Source organism: Armigeres subalbatus, chromosome 1, assembly GCF_024139115.2.
Source record: "Armigeres subalbatus isolate Guangzhou_Male chromosome 1, GZ_Asu_2, whole genome shotgun sequence".
NCBI classification, from domain to species: domain Eukaryota; kingdom Metazoa; phylum Arthropoda; class Insecta; order Diptera; family Culicidae; genus Armigeres; species Armigeres subalbatus.
In genome coordinates this window covers 270,174,578-270,194,648 of record NC_085139.1, presented here as the reverse complement: position 1 = coordinate 270,194,648, position 20,071 = coordinate 270,174,578, and the positions used below count along the sequence as shown (strand labels likewise).

Sequence of the window (20,071 nt, the reverse complement as noted above, 5' to 3'; positions counted from 1 at the left end):
CAAGACCTACTATTATTTTTTGGGATTGAAAGGTTCAAAGTCTAATCTTGTTCAACACGGCTTTTGCTAATCGAAAGGGCAATATTCGGATAAGTGATTACCAAACACTATTTATTACATCTAATTACTGTGTGTATTCAACCAGCTTGCATTGATATGAGAACTTCTAAAGTAGCTTACCGATACGTAAAACAAACTGCGCGCTTGCACAAAGCTTACAATCTACTAAATGCCGCTTCGTGTACTCCTAATTGCACCACAAATTGCCCTCCTTACAGGCTACCGATATCGTTAAAGCGTTTTAACTTCTCCGGGAAGTTATCTTTGAACAGCACCGGATCTGCTCGGAACTCCACCGTCTTCAGCGGCATCGTCCCGTAAATCTCCGCAAACCTATTGATGCAGGCGGACCGTTCCATCATGTGGTTCAAATCCGCCGACAGCATCTCGTTGTTGGTGCACTCCGGGCACTTGAATTTCTTCCTCGGCGCGACCTTGATCGGTGGCTTGTTGGTGATGTTGGCCACCAGGAAGTTCATGGCGATGTCCTCACAGTTCATGTGCTCGTCGACCCAGTCCTTGATGTTGCCGGGCATGGCGTTCGTGTACATGTAGCTCCAGTACTTGTGGTGGAAGGCGGCCCCCGTGAGAACCATCGAGATCTGGTTGGTCCACTCGGACTCGTACCGCCAACGATTTGTGGCGTTGTCCCACACATGCGTACGCGACGGGAAACCGACGATCCGATCGGGGAACTCGCGCCAAACTTCGTAGCCGAAGTCCAACTCGTCGGCCGTGAGCATCACGATGTCGTCGTCGATAGTGAGGATGGCTTCGGTTTCGATTTCCTCGTACGGGTAGAACCGGTTGGAGAGTTTGTTGGCGGCAGTTTGGATTACCTTAAGGGGCTTGCCGATTTTGGGAAGAAGCGATGGATGGGGCGGGGACTTTTTCTGGTTGTTCCAGATGACTAGAATTTTTTGAAGCGACGGAACCGTGGCTAGCTTTTGGATGAGGATGAAGAGGCTTTCGATGCGGTCGTAGGTTAGGATGACGGCGGTGAAGCCCTGGGATTTTGGTGCGATGAGAGGTAAGAAAAGGGGATTCTGTGTGGAGTGTTGGGTTTTCGCCACATTCCAGTGCATGTAGGTTTTGCTGAGATGCGGAAAGATACGATTGTTCAGCTGATCGAGGGTGGTTAGGATGATCTTCTCGAGGCTGGCGAAGTAGCGATCGTACACGTAAGCTCCGTGGGTTCGAAGCTCTTGTATACGTTCTTTGGATACGGCTTTGAGGGTGGTGATAATTGAGTGAAGACTGTTCTCGTAGATTCGGATCGAGATTAGATCCCAATCAAGAATATCACTGAATGGAAGGATCAGATTATCCGCCATTATTACCGGTATGCATCCGGCGGCAAGTGCGTCCATTAGTGTTGGCTGCGATAAACGGACACCTCTGGCAATCAAGCAGAATTGGCCGTTTTGCAAGACACCAGGATATTCATATTCATTCCCTTGTGGAAAATTGCATCGTACGTCCTTGATGGACTTGATAATTTCTTCTGGGCTGCTGTCTGTCTCGGCGGGACGAGTGGCGTCGAAAGTCTCTTCCGCTTTGACAGTTGTCGTTGGGCAACGTTGCAGCAAAAGGATATCATTCGGGAAGTCGTAAGTTAATTCCTGCATTATTCGATACTGCCGTTGGAAAATGTTCAACTGAGATGACACAAACAGGAACTTCCGATCGGAACCGAAGGCGCTCAACTTATAGTGCTCCAATATGGAACTGAACATCGGCATGGGCAAGTCGAATCCCGGTCGGAATGACCAGCTGTCAAAACCGGAGCCAAGGATCATGGCACGATCAGTGTTGACGTCCAAAACCGTGTTGTAGTCCGGCGCAGATCCGGCTATAAAGTTGAACAGAATATGATTTTCGCCACTTTCCCAGCTGTAATGAATTGAAATTGGATTTAGAAATTGTATTTTATTTTTTGTAGGCTCATCAAATTTATCGTGTTTTGAGGCCATTCTTAAGTTCGAGAAATTTGTATTTCAAATACGAAGTCTAATTAAAAAAACTCTATTGAAAAGGGGATTAGAAACCCCAATCATACTTACTACGGCAACGAGGCTAGAGCCTTTCCCACCAGGTTGACATCGATCCGGTTCTGGTTGAGCGTATCCAACGTCGGAACAAATAGGCATGCCTCATTCGGATTCGCCGTATAATACGGACTGTTCACGATCGTCTTCAGGATTGTGTAGAACTCCTTCGTCAGTTGGAAAGCCGGTTTTCTAGTGTCGCCGTCCACGTACTCCTTCAGGGGATACACATAGATCGAGATTCGCTCCTGCTGTTCTTCGGCCCCCGTCAGACCCCTTTGTCCACAGCGGTACACATTGAAGCAGTCCCAGTAGGAACAGTTCCTGTTGCGGGCGCGTGCCAGCTCCGCATCCTTGTCGAGCACAATTTGTGGAATGTCGACCAAATCTAGCGAGAGCAGCTCGCTATCGGCCTCGGATACGGAGGTGCCGCCGAACCAGAACGCCAGCAGGACCAGCGCCCCCACGAATGTCAACAGATAGCGATTGAACTCACCTTTGGGTGTCAACGCCTGCTTCACGGAGCTGCACTTGAGCGGGATCGACATTGCGGGAGCGTTGTTTTTAGCATTTTTCATAGAATCACGCGATTTTTAATTTATTCACTATCGAAATTAAAATTCTGCGATTCTCGTCGGTAAACAAAAGTGAAGATTTTTCTCCTCTTGACGGACGAAACGATTTTACGTGACTGACATCCGTAAACAGTTGAAGCCGTGAGCGTACCCTGATGTTGAAACAAACAAAGCAAACGCTTCATGGAACGCATGAGCAGGGATGCCAGGTGAATATTGTCGGGCCGTACACATTTTGGACCCTCCTGATGGCGACATTTTTCTGATTTCTGAACTAAAAACAAATGCCGCTGCTACATAATTCTCCCATTGGCTTCAGGAAATTAACGTTGTTCAGCATCTATTTCACTGGGTTTCCCGTGCGAAAAAGCGATACAGTTAGTGCCCGAACACAATGTGAACGGCAATGCGGTAGAACGGAACTGCGGCAGAGCGGAATTGTTCTAAAACTGCCGTTGCCGTTCTGCCGTTGCCGCTTTGCCGCTAACCAACCCACAACGGTTCAAAGGCGATACTGACAGTTCAAAATAGCCACAAACAGTTTATTTTTGTAACATTATTTTCACTTTTATTAGTATAATAAAAGGAGGGTATCATGACTAGCTGTTTCTTCGAAAATATATACATTCGTGAGCAGATTTTTAGGCAAAAATATATTTGTTTACAAATCATCTTAAAAAGTACCTTACCGCTTTGCTGTTTCGCCAAGTTCCAAATTTCTTAAATTTAGTACAATGTCACTTTAGCCGCAGCGCCGTCATTGTGGGCTGCACCATATAGTTCCATGTGTTGGAAATTTGCCGTTACCGTTCTGCCGCATTGCCGTTCACATTGTGTTTGGGCACTTAGTCGTTCGATAACTGCAAAATGTTTACTTTTAAGTTAACGAATGCCGTTCGATAACTGCAACGCATTCTAGACGTCAAGCGGTTGTCAGTCGACGTCTGATGCAATAAAAGTGCATCTAAACGTGCAGCGCAGTGCAGGTGTCATTGAGTTTGACACCAGTTTGAAGTTTAGCGGTCCGATAACTACAAAACTGTTGCAACTATCGAATTGCAGTTCAAAAGCATTGCAGTTAAATGACATCACTGAAAATCTCAGAACGTACACAATAAGTTTATGTCGAAATTGTGAATTTAAAACGCAGGAATCTTCTGATTGATGCATGCCAATAGAAAGATAAGACTTGGCTTCGACTCAATTGACCAGCGTAAATTAGAAATTTGACTTTCTCTTCTCTCTTCATTGGCATTAAATCCCCCACTGGGACATTGCCGCCTCGCAGCTTAGTGTTCACTAAGGGTCTGTCTCATTTGGAGAATTAAACTTAAAAGTGACAGTTCGAAAATTAGCAAATAACCCGGCCATAAGAATGGCTGGTGCTACCCAGCAATTCCAATAAGACATCGATACAAAATGATTCGATATCTGTCAAAAGTAATCTTGCTCTGCGAGCAGGGTTATTCGATAATTATTGAAATGTCACTTTTAAGTTTAATTTCAGTTTAATTCTCCAAATAAGACAGACCCTAAGCACTTCCACAGTTATTTATTAACTGCGAGGTTTCTAAGCCAAGTTACCATTTTGCATTCATATATCATGAGGCTAACACGATGATACTTTTATGCCCAGGGATGTCTAGACAATTTCCATTCCGAAAATTGCCTAGACCGGCACCGGGAATCGAACCCAGCCACCCTCAGCATGGTCTTGCTTTGTAGTCGCGCGTCTTACCGCACGGCTAAGGAGGGCCCCTAGAAATTTGACTTTGACTTTGAGGGAGACGAATTTCGCGCCAACTCGACCAGCGGTTGGCAGCACCATCTCAGAATCGAATGAAACTTGGTGGGTATAAAGATATGGTATTTCTTAGCCACTCTGCATACTTAGAGCAAGATTACCGGTGATGAGTTTAAGCCGTTTGGCAGCGCAGTATCATTGCTTGACACTTTACCGGTCGCTACTAAACGCGCTGCTATAACAGTAGCGCGACCGACAGGTGATCAAATTTCGTAGCGTGATAAGAGCGCTGCTATTTTTGATGAACTATCAACTGTGAAACGTCACCGGTACGGAATACAGCAACCAAATTGAGAGCCGAAAATAGTGACCGATACGGAAACGAGTGACGGAACTACAATGAAAGCGCTGCGCGGGTGATTAAATAAAATGCTCGTGATCGATAATGATGCTCTATGATGGTTGCTGTCTCCAGTCTTCAGTAGCCTTGTGAGCAAAGGCGTAGGATTGCCAATCCGGAGATGGCGAGTTCGATTCTTGGTCCGATCTAGGATGTTTTCGGGTTGGAAACATTCTCGACTCCCTGGGCATACTGTATCCATTGTACTTGCCACACAAGGTGCATACTCATGCAATGGCGGGCATAGAAAGGCTTTCAATTAATTACTGAGGAAATGCTAATAGAATACTTAGTTGAAAAGCAAGGTCAAGTTCCAGTTAGAATGTAGAGCTATAGAAGAAGAAGATGATGATGGTTGCTGTATTCCGTACCGGTGACTTTTGACAGTTGACAGTTTATCAAATAGCAGCGCTCGTACTGGCGCGCTACCAAATTTGGTCACCTGTCAGTCACGCTACTGTTGTAGCAGTGCGTTTAATATAGCGACCGGTAAAGCACAGACAAACAGACGTAACACTCGTCAAATTCCCCTCCTTCACTGATTTACTGGTCAGTTCAAATATTCATTAGTTGGCCAATCGATCACTAGTGGCGCGCGCATCGGATTTGCTCGAGTTTGACGTTTGCTCACTTCCGCCATCTGGTTCGTGATTTGCCTAACCAACTGAAATCAACAGATGTCGTTAGTGTTTCAACGGCGATGAATTTGATGAGTGAATGTTCAATGTGTTATGTCTGTTTGTCTGTGGGTAAAGTGTCAAGTGATGATACTGCGCTGTCAAACGCCTAATACTCGCGCCCGGTAATCTTGCTCTAAACCATAACAGAACAACGGTGTATGTTCCGCTTTAAACCATAATCAGAATGGTTACTAGGACCATACGCAAACCTTTTCTGGATAGAGTTTTGGCCATAATGATAACTGTTTTCTGGAACTCGACCATATACACTGAGAGCAGCTTTACAGGTAAGGGTTCGTTCAAAAATTACGTCCAAGGTTTGATGGGGGAGGGGGGTTCGAGTTTTGTGACAGTTTGTTACAGGGGGAGGGAGGGGGTTCGTCTTATGTGACGTCCATCCACAAGAAAAAATCCTGAAAGCACTTTATAGGAACAATTTGCATTTTAAACACATATTCAAACTGTTAGTAAAGGTAGCCTCACACTTCGGGAATTTGGTCGGCGGATTTTTTCCCCATGTATTTTTGCATATGCGATGTTTTCGGGATTTGGGCACAAAAAATCAAAATCCCGGCCCCATTTAAAACGCACGGGGATCAGAATCCGGCGGAAAATTTTCCCGAGGTGTAAAGGCCACCTCGGGTTTTTCCGCCGGATTTTGAACCCCGTGCATTTTAATGGGGCCGATTTTGATTTTCCGTGTCCGAATTCCAAAACATCGCATATGCAAAAATGCATGGGGTCAGGACCAAATTGAGGTGTGAGATACTATAAAGGCTGCTTTACACCTCGGGAAAATTTTCCGCCGGAATTTGGTCCTCGTGCATTTTAAAGGGGGCCGGGATTTTGATTTTCCGTGTCCAAATCCCGAAAACATCGCATATGCAAAAATGCATGGGGAAAAATTCCGCGGACCAAATTGAGGTGTTAAGGTAGCCTTTAAGGTAGCCTCACACCTCGGGAATTTGGTCCGCGGATTTTTTCCCCATGCATTTTTGCATATGCGATGTTTTCGGAATTTGGGCACGGAAAATGAAAATCCCGGCCCCCTTTAAAATACACGGTTACCAAATTCCGGCGGAAAATTTTCCCGAGGTGTAAGGCAGCCTTAAGGTAGCCTTAAGGCAGTCTTAAAATGGGCTGACAGGAGACCTAACACTAATATTTACATTTACAAGGAACATTTGCGGAAATGGAATGAAATGATGATGATGATGATGAATTGATGACGGTTTAAATGCAGATTTACCAAAACAAAGACCGAGCCGTCCACTCATAATTTCTGTTTTGTAAAATGACTTATCTCGCTTAACTATTGATTAGGGCCTACAATGAAAAGTAAACAAATTCAATTTTACCACCCTTCGATAGCATCCTCTAATAGCTACTAATAGTATAAAAATGTTCCGCATTTTCAATTAAATTACTTAAAAAAAACCAGGGGGGTGGACACTTGAATCTTTTGATTCGGTTTCATTTCCGATTTTTTCTAAATCTTCTCGAATCATTGTCATTGGAAGACCCGTGGAAGCGTGAGATTGGAACTTGTGAGGATCAGAGCTGTGTATGTCGCTCCTTCCCAGATGTCAACTCACCATTTCGCACCCCAAGTGTGTGTGTGATTAAATGGCAGCAGGTAGCATTCGACGTGAAAGCCGGTTCGAAAAACAAAGAGAACCTCCCTTTTGCACATAGGACCTATTCTCAAAGCACTCCAGAATTAGCGGAACAAGGCTAACAAGAAACGTTCATGGCTAGCACACAATCAATGGGAGGCTCAGCAAGTGCAAAACGAAAATGGCAATATGAGTCACCTTTAAATTTTCACCATTTTTAGCATGTCAAAGTTATGTGGTCTTTCACAGAATGCTTCATACATGCCTCATTCTAAAAATCGCAATTAAATTCAATTCTGTAATAAAAATACACAAATGTAAATTTGACAGTTTATTATAATATACAATACATCCTTATCAAAAAACTTCCCTAGAGCTCTTTATCCTTTTTGGTTAATTTATTAAACAAATGTTTTCACTTGGAATATTTATAACCTCGATTGAATTCCGGTGGTACGAAATTACGCTGCTGACGGGGTATGAAAATTCGTGCCATTTGCGACAGCATGTCGACCGTGTCTAGGAACAGAAGTGACCATTCAGAAAAGCCATTACATTGGCCGATTTGTATACGAGCCTTGCGATGTTGGTCCATTTTACCAGGGATGACAATATCAGAAATTCGGGACAGTAGATAGATGTCAGCGTCGTCCTCTTCAGCCAGCTGATCCGCGATCGCTTCGGCGTAGTCTTCTTTCTTTGCATGCCAGAGCGTGTTTCTCCTCCTTTGTCAATGATTTTGAGTACTTCATCCGTGGTTTCCTTCAAGAGACAAGCGGCGCCTAGGTTTCGATACATTTGGCTAATGAATGCAAAAGTTCGGCTTGGACGTCCGCCTCGGGATCGGAATCTATGGTTTTCAGGAGTTCCGGGCAAATGTAATCTTAGCGCAGTCAAGCAGGTAGGGCAACGAATCGGCAGCTGCTGTGCGAACCCCCTCATGGGGATAAACGCACCACTTCTTCGGCATAGTTCGTGAATCCGTCCTTTAGCTCATGTGCATAGCATACCAATATCTCACAGGCTGAGGCATTATCCTTACAAGCCAGCCGTGCGTATTCCGGAATTTTGTTGTTCGACCAAATAGACAAATTGCCAGTCATTGTCGCTTCCCACGTCCTGAACTTCATCAACTTCCAGCAAAGCAACTTCCGGCTTCATGGATGCGGTTCGCATAACCGGCCCCATAATCAGCGGCAACTGCTCAAATTGTTTGCCCAAAACTTTGCAAATACGTGCCCAGGCTGAAATCAGATATGTCAACTGAGGATCAACATCGGGTCTTCGGTGAGTGTCCATCACATCGGACATGAACTTCTCCGCCCCGACAGTCAAACCGATCAGTGAGACGCATTCGATAGTTTTGCCATGAAGCAGTCGGAGTTCGTCGGTGTTATCGTTTTGAATTATGTATGTACTTCAGACAGGGCATTAAGGGATTGTAGTAACCAACAAAGTCCTTCTTGGTTGTATCAGCAACCAATCACTACCTGTTCCAGGACCAATTTGGTGCCTTTTCAACCAACTCATTGAACTTGGTTGTAAGGATATTCTTCAGCTTAGCCTTAATACCGTTCAAGTACCGGATGAGGATATTCTTCTTGTTGACCAGTGCTGCACCTGCATGAGCCTGTACGCTTGGATTCCACACGTCGTCCAACAAGCTCAGGAGCCCTGAAATGACGCTCGTGAAACTTTTTCTTGAAGATTGGGTCGAAATCCGTGGCCATCTGTCCAATCGCCATTACACACTGCGTAACGAACTTTTGGGTGAAGATCCATAAGGAACTTTAGCACTGCATGTTAGGAGCGCTGGCACACTGGAACAAAAACTGTAGGAACTCCGGCCACTGGTTGCTGCTGTCGTCGTCTATCTCACAGATTTTGCGACGCAGGCTGGGGCTTTCGTTCTGTGCTAGCGTCAGCAGAACCTGCTAAGTACTTTAGCTGCTCCTTTGGTTCCGGGGGCAGTGGGTTATAGATGTCCTGGAACTCAGCGGAGAATAATCGTCTCAACAGGACGGTTGCCATCATCCGAGCTTCTTCGGTAGTATTTACGGATGTTTGATCGTTCCCAGCAGGTGTGTCACTTTGCCTTCGCATGATAGGTTGTTCAAGGTTTCCTTGGCTTGTGTTCGCACTTCGTTGTCGGTCTAGAGCAGGAAATTTAGCAGCTGGTGAAACTAAGCCCGATCCGCAGCTAAAACAAAAGAGCACCATAACAAACAAAAATCGTTAATCAATAAGCTCATTTTGTATATTATTTACAATCACCGTTAGCTCACGATACGTACTTTGAATAGTGAAACCGATTCGCCTTCCGAGAGTAATCAGTTTTTTTTTTATTAAATCTCGCCATCAGGCTCGCCACACTGAACAAAAAATTCTGAAAGCGAGAAATTATATAAAGATTCATCCCGCCGAATCATTCAAAATTTTTTTGATTTTTTTAAAATCTTTTGAATGATTTGAAACATGATTCGAGTGTCTTCCCCTGGAAAAAACTAATTTTTGATTGGGCCTACAACGTGTTATTTTCTAAATATATGTAGTCCACCCTAAAAAACGGCTAAGCCACTCGTTTTTCTGTCAGGAATGAGCCTTCTCCAATTTCGGGCCGATAACGGGAATTTTTCCGAACCGTCATCGGCCCAACCTCGAGAGAGAAAATTTCCCCTCCCGAAAAGCCTTATCCCGTGTTTACTATCGAAAAATGCCGTAAACAAAGGGTCTATGAATGACAAGCAAATGCAGAATGACTTATCAAGAAGGCCTATTCCGGAGAGAAAAATGAAAATAGACTTAAAATTTTAGTTTAACGATTTCGACACATTTTTGCATGTTTTCGATGCAGTTAAGGTTATGGATGGATAGATAGTGTTGATTATGTGCTTTTAGGAGTTTTTGCTGCCTAAAATATCATAAACCTGGGAAATAGGAATAGAAATTGTGATGCATTTTTTTCGAACGGCATTTTCTCAATGTTTACGTTTTGGCTGTAGGCCCTTTTCAAATGTTACGCGAGTTATAGGCTTAATATCGATTAATCGGGATTTTACGACATCTCTAATCGATACGTGACATCGCATCGCATATGCGACATCGGTATCAGTTGAAGCCATGAGCGTGCCCCATGATGATTGAACAAACGCTTCGAGAAACCTCGAGTGACATCCTCAGCGCGAAAGCATAAACAAAATGTAAAAGTACTCAATGTGAAAAGAGCTCTATCAACTTCTGATTTCAATTTCAATAAAAATTTTAACAAAAATAATTTCTGCTGATGATTTGATGATTTGATTAATCTTAAATATGATTGTTGAGTTTTAAAATCTTTTATCAATTGAGATAAACACTTGTCATAATAAACAATAGTCATAAAATTTTATTTAAATATGCAAATTGCAATTGCATTATTAAAAGCTATTTACGCCTTTTTATAAAGTACTCCATTTAAAATTGCATCCGATTTTATTTTGGTAACGTGCGTGCGTGTAAGAAAAATTTCGCAGACTTTAAACAGTGAGAGAATGTTTGAAATATTGATACTTTTAGGTTCCATGGAAAGATGAATCAACTGGAGAAGAAGGAACCGGTGCAGGCGATCCTGATTGGCGATGGATTCAACGATTGTTTCGTTCCGTTTACCGACCGGAAACCGCTGGTAAGGTGTCGGCTAGAATCAATACTTCCGACGGTGTTTTTGTTTACCATTGCATCATCTCCCGCGTGAATAATTCGATAAAGAATTTCACTAACTAATTTTCCTTCCAGTCACTCCTCTCGTTGGTCAACGTCCCGCTATTGGACTACTCGCTGGAATCGTTGAACCGCTCGGGCGTCGAAGAAGTCATACTTTTCTGCGGCCACCATGTCGACCAGGTGAAGGCGCACGTCAAAATGCGCCAGGCCACCGGTTGCAGCTGGTCCATCGGAATGACGGTCACGATCGTGAGCTCCGAGGGTTGTCGCTGCATGGGTGATGCCCTGCGGGATCTGGACGCCAAAGGCCTTGTGCGGGGTAACTTTATCTTGACGGGAGTGGACACGGTGACCAATGCCAACCTGGCTGCCATTCTGGAGGAGCACAAGCGTGCCGTCAAGGCGGACAAGGGTACTGCCATGACGGTGGTTTACAAGGAAGGCGTTCCGCAGCAACGCACCGGAAACGAAGTTATGATAGCGATGGATAAGAACAGTAAGCGATTGTTGTTCCATCAGCGGCTTAAGCCGCTGCACAAGGAACGGAACTTTGTCATTCCGTTGGAAATTCTGACTCAGAATAAGGACGTGACACTGCGACACGGGCTGATGGATCCGCAGATTGCGATTTGTAGCAATACCGCGCTGCCACTGTTTTCGGACAACTTTGACTTCTTGACGCGTGATGACTTCGTCAGGGGACTGCTCATCAACGAGGAGATTCTGGCCAGTACCATTTACGTGAGTTTGCTAGCGAGTGAGGAGTACGGAGTGAAGGTCAATAACTGGCAGAGCTATCAGATCGTGAGCAAGGACGTGGCCAATCGTTACGTGTATCCGCTGGTGCCGGATATGGGAGTTTGTGGGAACGTCTTGCGATACTCATTCTGCCGGAACAACATCTATCGGCATCGGGACATCAGACTGGCGAGGGGTAGTGTACTGAAGGCGGATGTGGTGATCGGAGAAAAGAGCGAAGTTGCTGACAAGACGGTCGTGGAGAATTCAGTTTTGGGTAACGGGTGTAAAATTGGAAAGGATTGTCGCATTAGCAATTGTTTCTTGATGGATGGGGTGGAGGTTGGGGACGGATGCACTCTGGAGCACAGCATTTTAGGAGGTCAGGTAAAGATTGGAGCCAATTGCAACTTGACGAATGGATGCGTGTTGGGAGAAGAGGTGGAACTGCCGAAAGGGACGAAAGTTTCCAAACTAACTCTTCAATCATCCAATCCTGAAGATGACTGGACCGAAGGTTCGAAGCGATTAGGGGACCGCGCATTCACCGTTCCGGATGCCAGCGAAGAGAACGAAGATATGCCGGACTCCGAGGATGAAGATGATCAAAATACGTTTAACCACTCGATGCGACTTCATCGACTGGAACGAAAGCAGGCACCGTCTATTTATAGCAGTTCTTCGGAAGAGGGTGAGTCTCGAGCTATGTCTCCGGTACAGGAGGACGCCAACATTTTCCTATCGGAAGTGCTGGAGTCGCTCAAGCGTGGCTACTCGGAGAAATCGAACCCGGACTATTTGATTCTGGAAATCAACTCGTCTCGATACGCGTACAATATGTCCCTGTCGGAGGTGAACTTCTATGTGGTGAAAGCCATTCTGCACCTGCTGATAATGCAGGAGAATGCGACGAAAAATGTGGTGGCCACCATGGGTCAGCTGTTGGGCTATTTCGGTTCGGTTTTCAAGAACTACATCCGAGGTCGTGATGCCATGATGGATTGCTTGAAGGCGTTCGAGGAAACCAGCGAACAGGAGGAGTTGATTCGCAGTAAAATTGCTCAACTGGTGCATTATTTGTACGAGAAGGATTATATCACGGAAGAGGTAATTTTGGAGTGGTACGAGGATTTGGAGGATGAGGGGGACGCGACGGTGAAGAAAAGTCTAGCCAAGCTGGTCGATTGGCTGATGCAGTCCAGTGAAGAGGAAGAAGATGATGATTAAAAAAAAGGTGATGTAATAAAGGACATAGGTCCGATGGTAACATCATTGATATTAAAAAATGTTCCGGGTATTACATTTTGAGAAATTCCTTGAAGAGTTATAAAAAACTTTTATGACGCAAGTTGTGGTATCGACGCCTAAGTCATTTAATAATAGGACACTTTTATTAGTTTGAATAGGAATGCTGGATAGAATCAAGAGATAACAGCGATTAGGGCTTATGGCTTTCCGAAACTTATCAACATCTGTTTTCTTAGAATAATCGTTTATTTCCTATCCAACCCTAGAAAAACTCCCCGAGCAGTGTTATCCTCTGCAGGAATGGTTGTGCCTTGCACGTGAGTAGCCCATAATTACTGGCCCAGGTACCGTTCCGATGGTGCCCCGTTTCTTTCACTTTTCTCAGCAGCGCCTGCGGATCCATCTTTGCCTTCTGGTACACTTTGGTTTTGAACATGTTCTGTACGAACTCGGTGATGGTGTTGTTAAGGCCCAACGTCGACTGCTGTGGCTGATGATATTCGCCGCCGACCGTTGGCGGAACCACCTCCATTCCATCCCTTTCGGCGGAGCTATTTTCCGAGAAGAATTTCTTAGCCGGGTTGGAATCTTCGACGTCTTCATCGTCGTCCATGGCTGCTTTGGTCAATGTTGCTGGAGGAGACTGAGGTGGTTCCTCGATTCTTGTAGATTCTTGCTGTTCGCGTTGACTTTCATTCAGTTTAACTTGTGCTGTTGAACTTTTGTCATCCGGATCACGAGCCGATGGTGTCAACTTTATGGTGGTCATACGTTCAGGATCGTCAATGGAGGCTGTTGGTGTGGGTGCTAATGGTTCGGGAACCGGAACAATCAAACTGTCATCGTTGGCTGTTTTATTGACATCCTTTTCAGGGGTAGATTTGTTGAGCTGGTTGAGAAGCGATTCTTTCGCACGGTTGAAGGCCTCTTCAAGGCGTTTTTTCGTCAGTGCTTGGCGGGCTTCAGCAAGTTTCGCACCTAGTTCTTCGAGAACAGCAGCTGGTATGGCGTCCTCGAGTTGCGCTTCCACCACGGAAATGTTTTCGATCTTTTGCGCTTCTGGAGCTTTTAGTTCGGCTCCATTGGCTTCTTTGGTTCTGGTCAGATCCAATCGATCTCCTGCGAACTTTTCGCGGCTGTAATCGGCAAAGAGATTTTGTTGTGGAAGTTCATGGCAACATCGCAGCATGGCAGGGTCAATTGGATGGGCTTCAGTATTGAAAATATATCCACCAGCATCGATGATGCATTCGCCATAGGTTGTATTGATGACGGTTCCAACACGGCCATCATTGTGAATAAAATTGTCCGGATCAAACAGTAAGTAAAGGTATTTGGTGGTTTCGGCTAGGAAAAACGACTCCATTCGATCCTCCTTGTGGTGATCGCGAACGTTTTTGATCGTGGCATACCCGCAGGGCGTTTTAGCACTATGTTCTATACTGCGCAAAATATCTTCTCCAACTTCCAGCAAATATGGATCTCCCGTGGCCCGGTACAAATACATTACAGATTCGATTAACTCCGGTCTTAGTGGATAGTTTTCTCGATTGGCTCCCGCTTCAGCATTTGGAATATTGTAAAACTCCGGAAGAAAACCGTACTGCTTCCAAACAGTATGGTAGTTATGCAATGTCTTCATGGCAGCACTCGTGTCCCCAAATAAACTGAGCACTCCCGGCCAATACGCTTCCAAGGATTGGAACACCGGAAGCGTTACCTGCCCCTTGTTCATACTAACCCAAACGTGCCAATCATCTCGCTTTAAATACTTATCGATCGCTTTCCGACCTTCGTTGAACATATGCATCAGATCGGGCTTGTTCAGCATAATTGCGCCCTTCACCAGATATTCATAGTACGAATCAACTCCCGCCCCGATCCCTGCATCCTGTGCCGTCCACCGACCAGTCTGAACATCAATATGGTTCCCGAATAGTCCAATCGAAGACCGATGATTGTATAAACCGTACAACGCATTCAGAGCTACTTCCTCGTAAATCGGGTCCCCAGTCAGCCGACTCAACGCTCCGAACTCCACAATGAACGTTCCAATACCGGCCGTACAAGTTACACTCGTTTCCCCGTATGGCACACCATACTTCAGGTTTACTGTTCCGTATGGCATTCCTGTTCTCGTATCGAAAGCCGGCAGCAATCGTCTCGCCACGTCTTCCGCCAGCCGGAGCAGCGGTCCATTACAGGGCCACCCCGGTTCCAGCTCCACCCCTGCCTTGTGACTCATCATGTGAGCACTGATCAATCCACCCACGATTCGAATGTTTGTCTCAAATACCGACACGTTGATGTCGCTGTCGAACGACTTCTTCTCCAACAGCTCCACCACGCGTCGGAACTCCGAGTAGTTTCCCATCACCGCCAAGGTGTCCAGCGCATCGATCAGCGTCAGTGAGTAGCTCCCCCAGGTGTCAACGCCATCGCACGAAAGCGGTCGTAATTCGTCATACTTGCTGGCGTACCGCAGATATCCATCATAGGCGTGCTGAAACATTGCTCGGACTTCCTCGCTGAAAAATAAATTCATGGTTAACGCTGGCCTGTAATGTTTGGCAGATGTTGCAGCCAACAAGAATAAAGAAACACAAAAGTTAATTCCATTCTGATTCATAATTGAGAATGATCCATATATTTGGAGGATAACTGTAACGATGCAATCAAAACACTGAGTACCGTAAGCGAATCATGTCCTCTTTGGTGTATTTCCGGAGACCGGCGGAACAGCTGATGAAAGCAAAACAGAACCCCAGGAACAGGGCAACATTTTTAACCTCATAATGCCTATTTCGCATAATTTTATTGACCGTAATTTTCTGCCAGCATGAAATAATGGAAATTTTGCGACCGAACACGAACACGACAGCACTGATGAAAGTTCGGAAACGTCAGCGGATAAATAAATCAAAACAAAACAAAGGATGAGGGCAAAAAAGGTGTCATCGAGTTCAAATTAGTTAGGGGTGTTCAATACGTGAAATTATTAGGTTTTTCGAAATTGATTTTAAGGCTGTGAACCATTCCACCGATTCGTTTAACTTTTAGTTAAAATTTGACACTTCGATGGTTATTTTCCCATCGTGGTTAAAATTTTACAGAATAATAGTTATTCGGAACGAAATGGATTTGGCGCCCATTTTCTCGCGAACAAAGTTTAACTATTGAACTGTCAAGTCTAACCCTGCTCCGGAGCAGGGTTATTTTTAACCACGGCGAAATAACCATCGAACTGTCAAATTTTAACTAAAAGTTAAACGAATCGGTGGAATGGTTCACAGCCTAAATAGTTCCTGTGCAGCAAAATTCATGAAATTTTGTAATTTACTCTCATGTTTTATAATAGATTCAAGATATGTAATAGTATCAATACCCCTAAAAACCCAATTGTCTACTGTCTTCAAGTCGCTTTAAGTTTGATTGTGAATCAGATTCAGATACCAACCATATTTTTTCAAAGATCATCTTCCCCCCATATGACGGTACCACAGATAACAGACATTGAAGCTAGAACAAATTTTATTGAAAATCCTGTGTAAAGTTTTGAATTGATATACGTTGACCCACTACTGCCATCTACTCAACTGATTGCGGCAGTACCTAAGGATGCAGCTGAATTACAACCGTCGAACGCAGCCAATGCATTTGACAGCCGCAATCGGGCTGCGTTTTCAATAACAATGATTCTTGCGCCATCTCCAATCGATTGCCAAACGCGGTCCCAATTTAAAATACATTTAAATTAACGGTTGCGGATGTTTACACACGCATGGGATGCCAGCCTCAACATCTGTTATCTGTGACGGTACCTACTAGATTCACACATAAATATTGTATTTTTCACGAATGATTAGATTCGCTCGACGAAATTCAAGAGTTGTCAATTTTGTATTTCAAGGCATTTTCGACAACCTTTTCATAGATTACCTTGATTGTCAAACACGTGGTCGGTTGAGAACAATGGGACTGAATGTAAACATCGAGGCAGCCTGGGGTGCACCAGGGCGAACACCCCAGTAAGCAGCCCTTACTGCACTACGGCGGGGCACTGGTGCAGCGGACATTTATTTCCCTAGCTACTCGTGGGACCAAAAATGAGTACAAATTCTACAAACAACCCTCAAGGTGACGACTGCCTCTCTCAGTCGTGTGAGAGCGAAGTGGAGAATACTCTGAGTCAGCTTGGCCTTACTGAAGACCAGCTACTCAGTAGTTCGCAGGAGAAGATGGAAATATCCTGCCCCTCAACGCCTATCTCCCGGAGCAGCACATGTTTCGACAAAGCTGATCCAGATCTACAACCCCCCTCATCGACCGACTCCAACCTGCTGGACATGGAAGATAACGAAGATGATGGTATAAGGATCGTCATCAACCCCAAAAATCTTTAGCAAGTAGCAAAGGATCCGAAGATAACAAGGGTTCTACGGAAGCCAAGGGTGCTCCGAGAAAGAAAATCCCCACACTCACACGCTCGCAGAGGAAGCAGCTTAGAACTCTCCGGGAGAAGGGAAAAGACCGGAATGAGGCCTTGTCCATAATCCTGAATAAGGAGAGCGAGCCCACTTCCTCAAAACGCTCGAGAAACGACCTAGACAAATCCGCCACAGAGGACCCTAAACAAAAAAGGGTGAAGCACCATCTGGATCCGAGAGAGCGCGCCCAACAGTCCTCAAACCGCGCGCCTCAGAAAAACGTGTCTGGACAACAAAACCCACCCATGAGGAAAACAGCTGGTATCAGCTACAGTGATATGGCCAAAAGCGTGAAGGTCGGGATAATACCCAAAGACTTTCCCACCGTCCAACTCACTACAGCCCACCCAACAAACATTGGAGTCGGATAAAGCGCTTATTTAGCGAAAAATAGCCTTCTTCAGCCAAAAAACTAGCTTGTTCAGCTTAAATTGTTTGTTGGGCAGCTAGACCTTCTACAAGAAACACTCCTGCTCAGAGTAGTTCAACAGCGAAACGAGCCAATAAAACCCAAATTCAACAACCTCATCTACAAGTCCGGTTACATGGTTCTAATCTGTAAGGATCAAGAGACTGCTGAGTGGTTAAAGAGAATATCCCCATCCATGAAACCCTGGGAAAGTGCAGAGCTGATGGCAATGGACGAAGTGGCGATTCCACGTCCAGAGATGATCCGAGCATTCTTCCCACAAAGCTCCAGCTATGATGACGACCGAATAAAGGCTCTCATAGAAAGCCAAAATGACATCACAACAACTAATTGGCGTATTGTGAAACGATCCATTCTGAAAGATATTCATGTTGAATGGATCTTCACAGTAGAGGGTGCGTCGATGGAAAAGTTGAAGAAGTCCAAATACACCCTCAACTACCGATTTGGTGAAATCCAACTAAGGAAGATTACAGATCAACCGACTGCCGCTACCGCCAATCCGACTGGAAGGCCGACCCAAGAGCAATCTGAGGAGGCCTCCTGTTCGGGCGAGGTTCGGCTAACTGGAAGGCCGACCCAAGAGAAATCTGAGGAAGCCTCCGGTTCGGGCGAGGTTAGTAAATCTCACCCCAAAAGCACCATAAAGGCTAGTCTGTCCGCCTCTAAAGGAAAAGCTCGAAGCTTACATGCGACCCCTGCTCTAGTGGTACCAAACCAAAGGTATCTAAACAGGGCAAAGGGGGTGCAAAAAGCGATAGTTTGACCACAGAGGCGAAACTGGCTGGCCAGGTTGCTACAGGGAAGAGAGAAAACCCAAACTGTAATATCAAACGACATCCTGATGATCCGCAACATCCAAAGCCGGACAGTCGTCGTCCGGAAAAAGCGGGAACCCCGGAAATGGCGACTAAAGTTCTGCAAGTGAACCTCCACCATGCTGAGAGCGCCACGGGTGTGCTCTGTCGGAGGTTCACCAAAGAGAATTTAACCGTGGCCCTCATTCAAGAGCCATGGGTCAATAAATCCAGAATACAAGGTATTCCACAACACTCATGTAAGTTGGTATATGATGACAGCCAGCTTTCTCCTAGAGCGGCTATTTTATTACATAACAACTGTAAATACTTTCCAATTTCAGAATTCATAAAGGGACATCGTAGCGGTCAGGATGGAGGTACCTTCCGCCAGAGGGAGTAGAGAGATCTTGGTGGTCTCGGCATACTTCCCAGGTGACGTGGACGAAATCCCTCCTCCAGAAATAGCTGCGCTCGTAGCCTACAGCCACCGACACAACATCCCTTCGTCATAGGGTGCGACGCAAATGCACATCACACCGTATGGGGAAGTACCAATATAAACACCAGAGGTGAGTACCTGTTACAGTTTCTCTCTTCCAAGAACATTGACATTTGTAATGTTGGTGACAAGCCCACGTTTGAAAACTCCATTCGTCAGGAAGTTTTGGACTTGACTCTACGTAGTCGGTCTATCTCTGATAAAATAAAAACTGGCATGTTTCTGAAGAAATATCAATGTCAGACCATAAACACATCATCTTCGAATGGGAAGGGGTCTAACGATGGAAAAACGTTTAAAGATCCTAAGAAAACTGATTGGGAATCCTACTCAGCTATCCTACGATCCGAAGAGTACATCATAGAAAGTCACATCAAGTCCATAACACAATTGGAAGATGCGTCCAAATCCATTAAAAACAAAATCCTTAACGCCTACCAAGAGAGCTGTCCAACTAAATCAACTAGTTCGAGTAGAGACGTTCCATGGTGGAATAAAACTCTTGAGAAGCTTAGGAAAACTGCGCGTAGGGAGTTCAACCGTGCTAAGCGAACCGGCGATTGGAGCCTATACAGAAAGGCCCTGACGAACTACAACAAAGAAATAAGGTCAGCCAAACGGAAATCGTGGATTCTAATGTGTGAAAGCATAGAGAATACACCCGTAGTGGCCAGACTCCAAAAAACTCTTTCAAAAGCCCACTCCAATGGTGTGGGTAGCCTCCGAAAGACGGATGGTTCGCTCACTGTAGAGCCTAGCGATACACTGAGCGAATTGTTAAAGATCCACTTCCCTGATTCAATCCCTGAGTCGAGCATCGGCGACCAAGGCACTGGAATTGCTGTATCAGATCCACAAGAGATCCAATCATGGGTTTTTGTATCTAAAAAGACGCAATAAAGGTTGCAAAGGAAGCTTTCACTCGGGCCAGGGTTGAGAGGGCTGTGAGATCTTTCGAGCCATTTAAGTCTCCTGGCATGGATGGAATATTCCCAGCGTTGATCCAAAAGAGGAGAAAACACTGGTTCCACCCTTGGTTGAGAT

The 20,071-nt window shown here is 45.2% G+C and overlaps 3 protein-coding genes and 1 pseudogene across 3 annotated transcripts; 1 reads left to right on the top strand and 3 right to left on the bottom strand.

The window, feature by feature from the left end:
• Positions 1–110: 110 nt before the first annotated feature.
• LOC134207535 (exostosin-2) lies at positions 111–2,810 on the bottom strand. Its single transcript, XM_062683239.1, has 2 exons — positions 2,124–2,810; positions 111–1,953 (listed from the first exon to the last, which is right to left on the bottom strand). Exons 1-2 carry the CDS (start codon positions 2,684–2,686, stop codon positions 273–275), a joined length of 2,244 nt encoding a protein of 747 aa, XP_062539223.1. The 5' UTR covers positions 2,687–2,810; the 3' UTR covers positions 111–272.
• Positions 2,811–7,538: 4,728 nt separating this feature from the next.
• Positions 7,539–9,226, bottom strand: LOC134207322 (importin-5-like; annotated as a pseudogene).
• A 1,245-nt stretch (positions 9,227–10,471) lies between these two features.
• On the top strand, positions 10,472–12,847 carry LOC134207534 (translation initiation factor eIF-2B subunit epsilon). Its single transcript, XM_062683237.1, has 3 exons — positions 10,472–10,617; positions 10,679–10,787; positions 10,898–12,847. The coding sequence occupies exons 2-3, from the start codon at positions 10,692–10,694 to the stop codon at positions 12,788–12,790; spliced, it is 1,989 nt and encodes a 662-aa protein (XP_062539221.1). The 5' UTR covers positions 10,472–10,617; positions 10,679–10,691; the 3' UTR covers positions 12,791–12,847.
• Positions 12,848–13,038: 191 nt separating this feature from the next.
• LOC134207533 (ER degradation-enhancing alpha-mannosidase-like protein 2) lies at positions 13,039–15,724 on the bottom strand. Its single transcript, XM_062683236.1, has 2 exons — positions 15,503–15,724; positions 13,039–15,339 (listed from the first exon to the last, which is right to left on the bottom strand). Exons 1-2 carry the CDS (start codon positions 15,619–15,621, stop codon positions 13,074–13,076), a joined length of 2,385 nt encoding a protein of 794 aa, XP_062539220.1. The 5' UTR covers positions 15,622–15,724; the 3' UTR covers positions 13,039–13,073.
• Between the last annotated feature and the right edge of the window lie 4,347 nt (positions 15,725–20,071).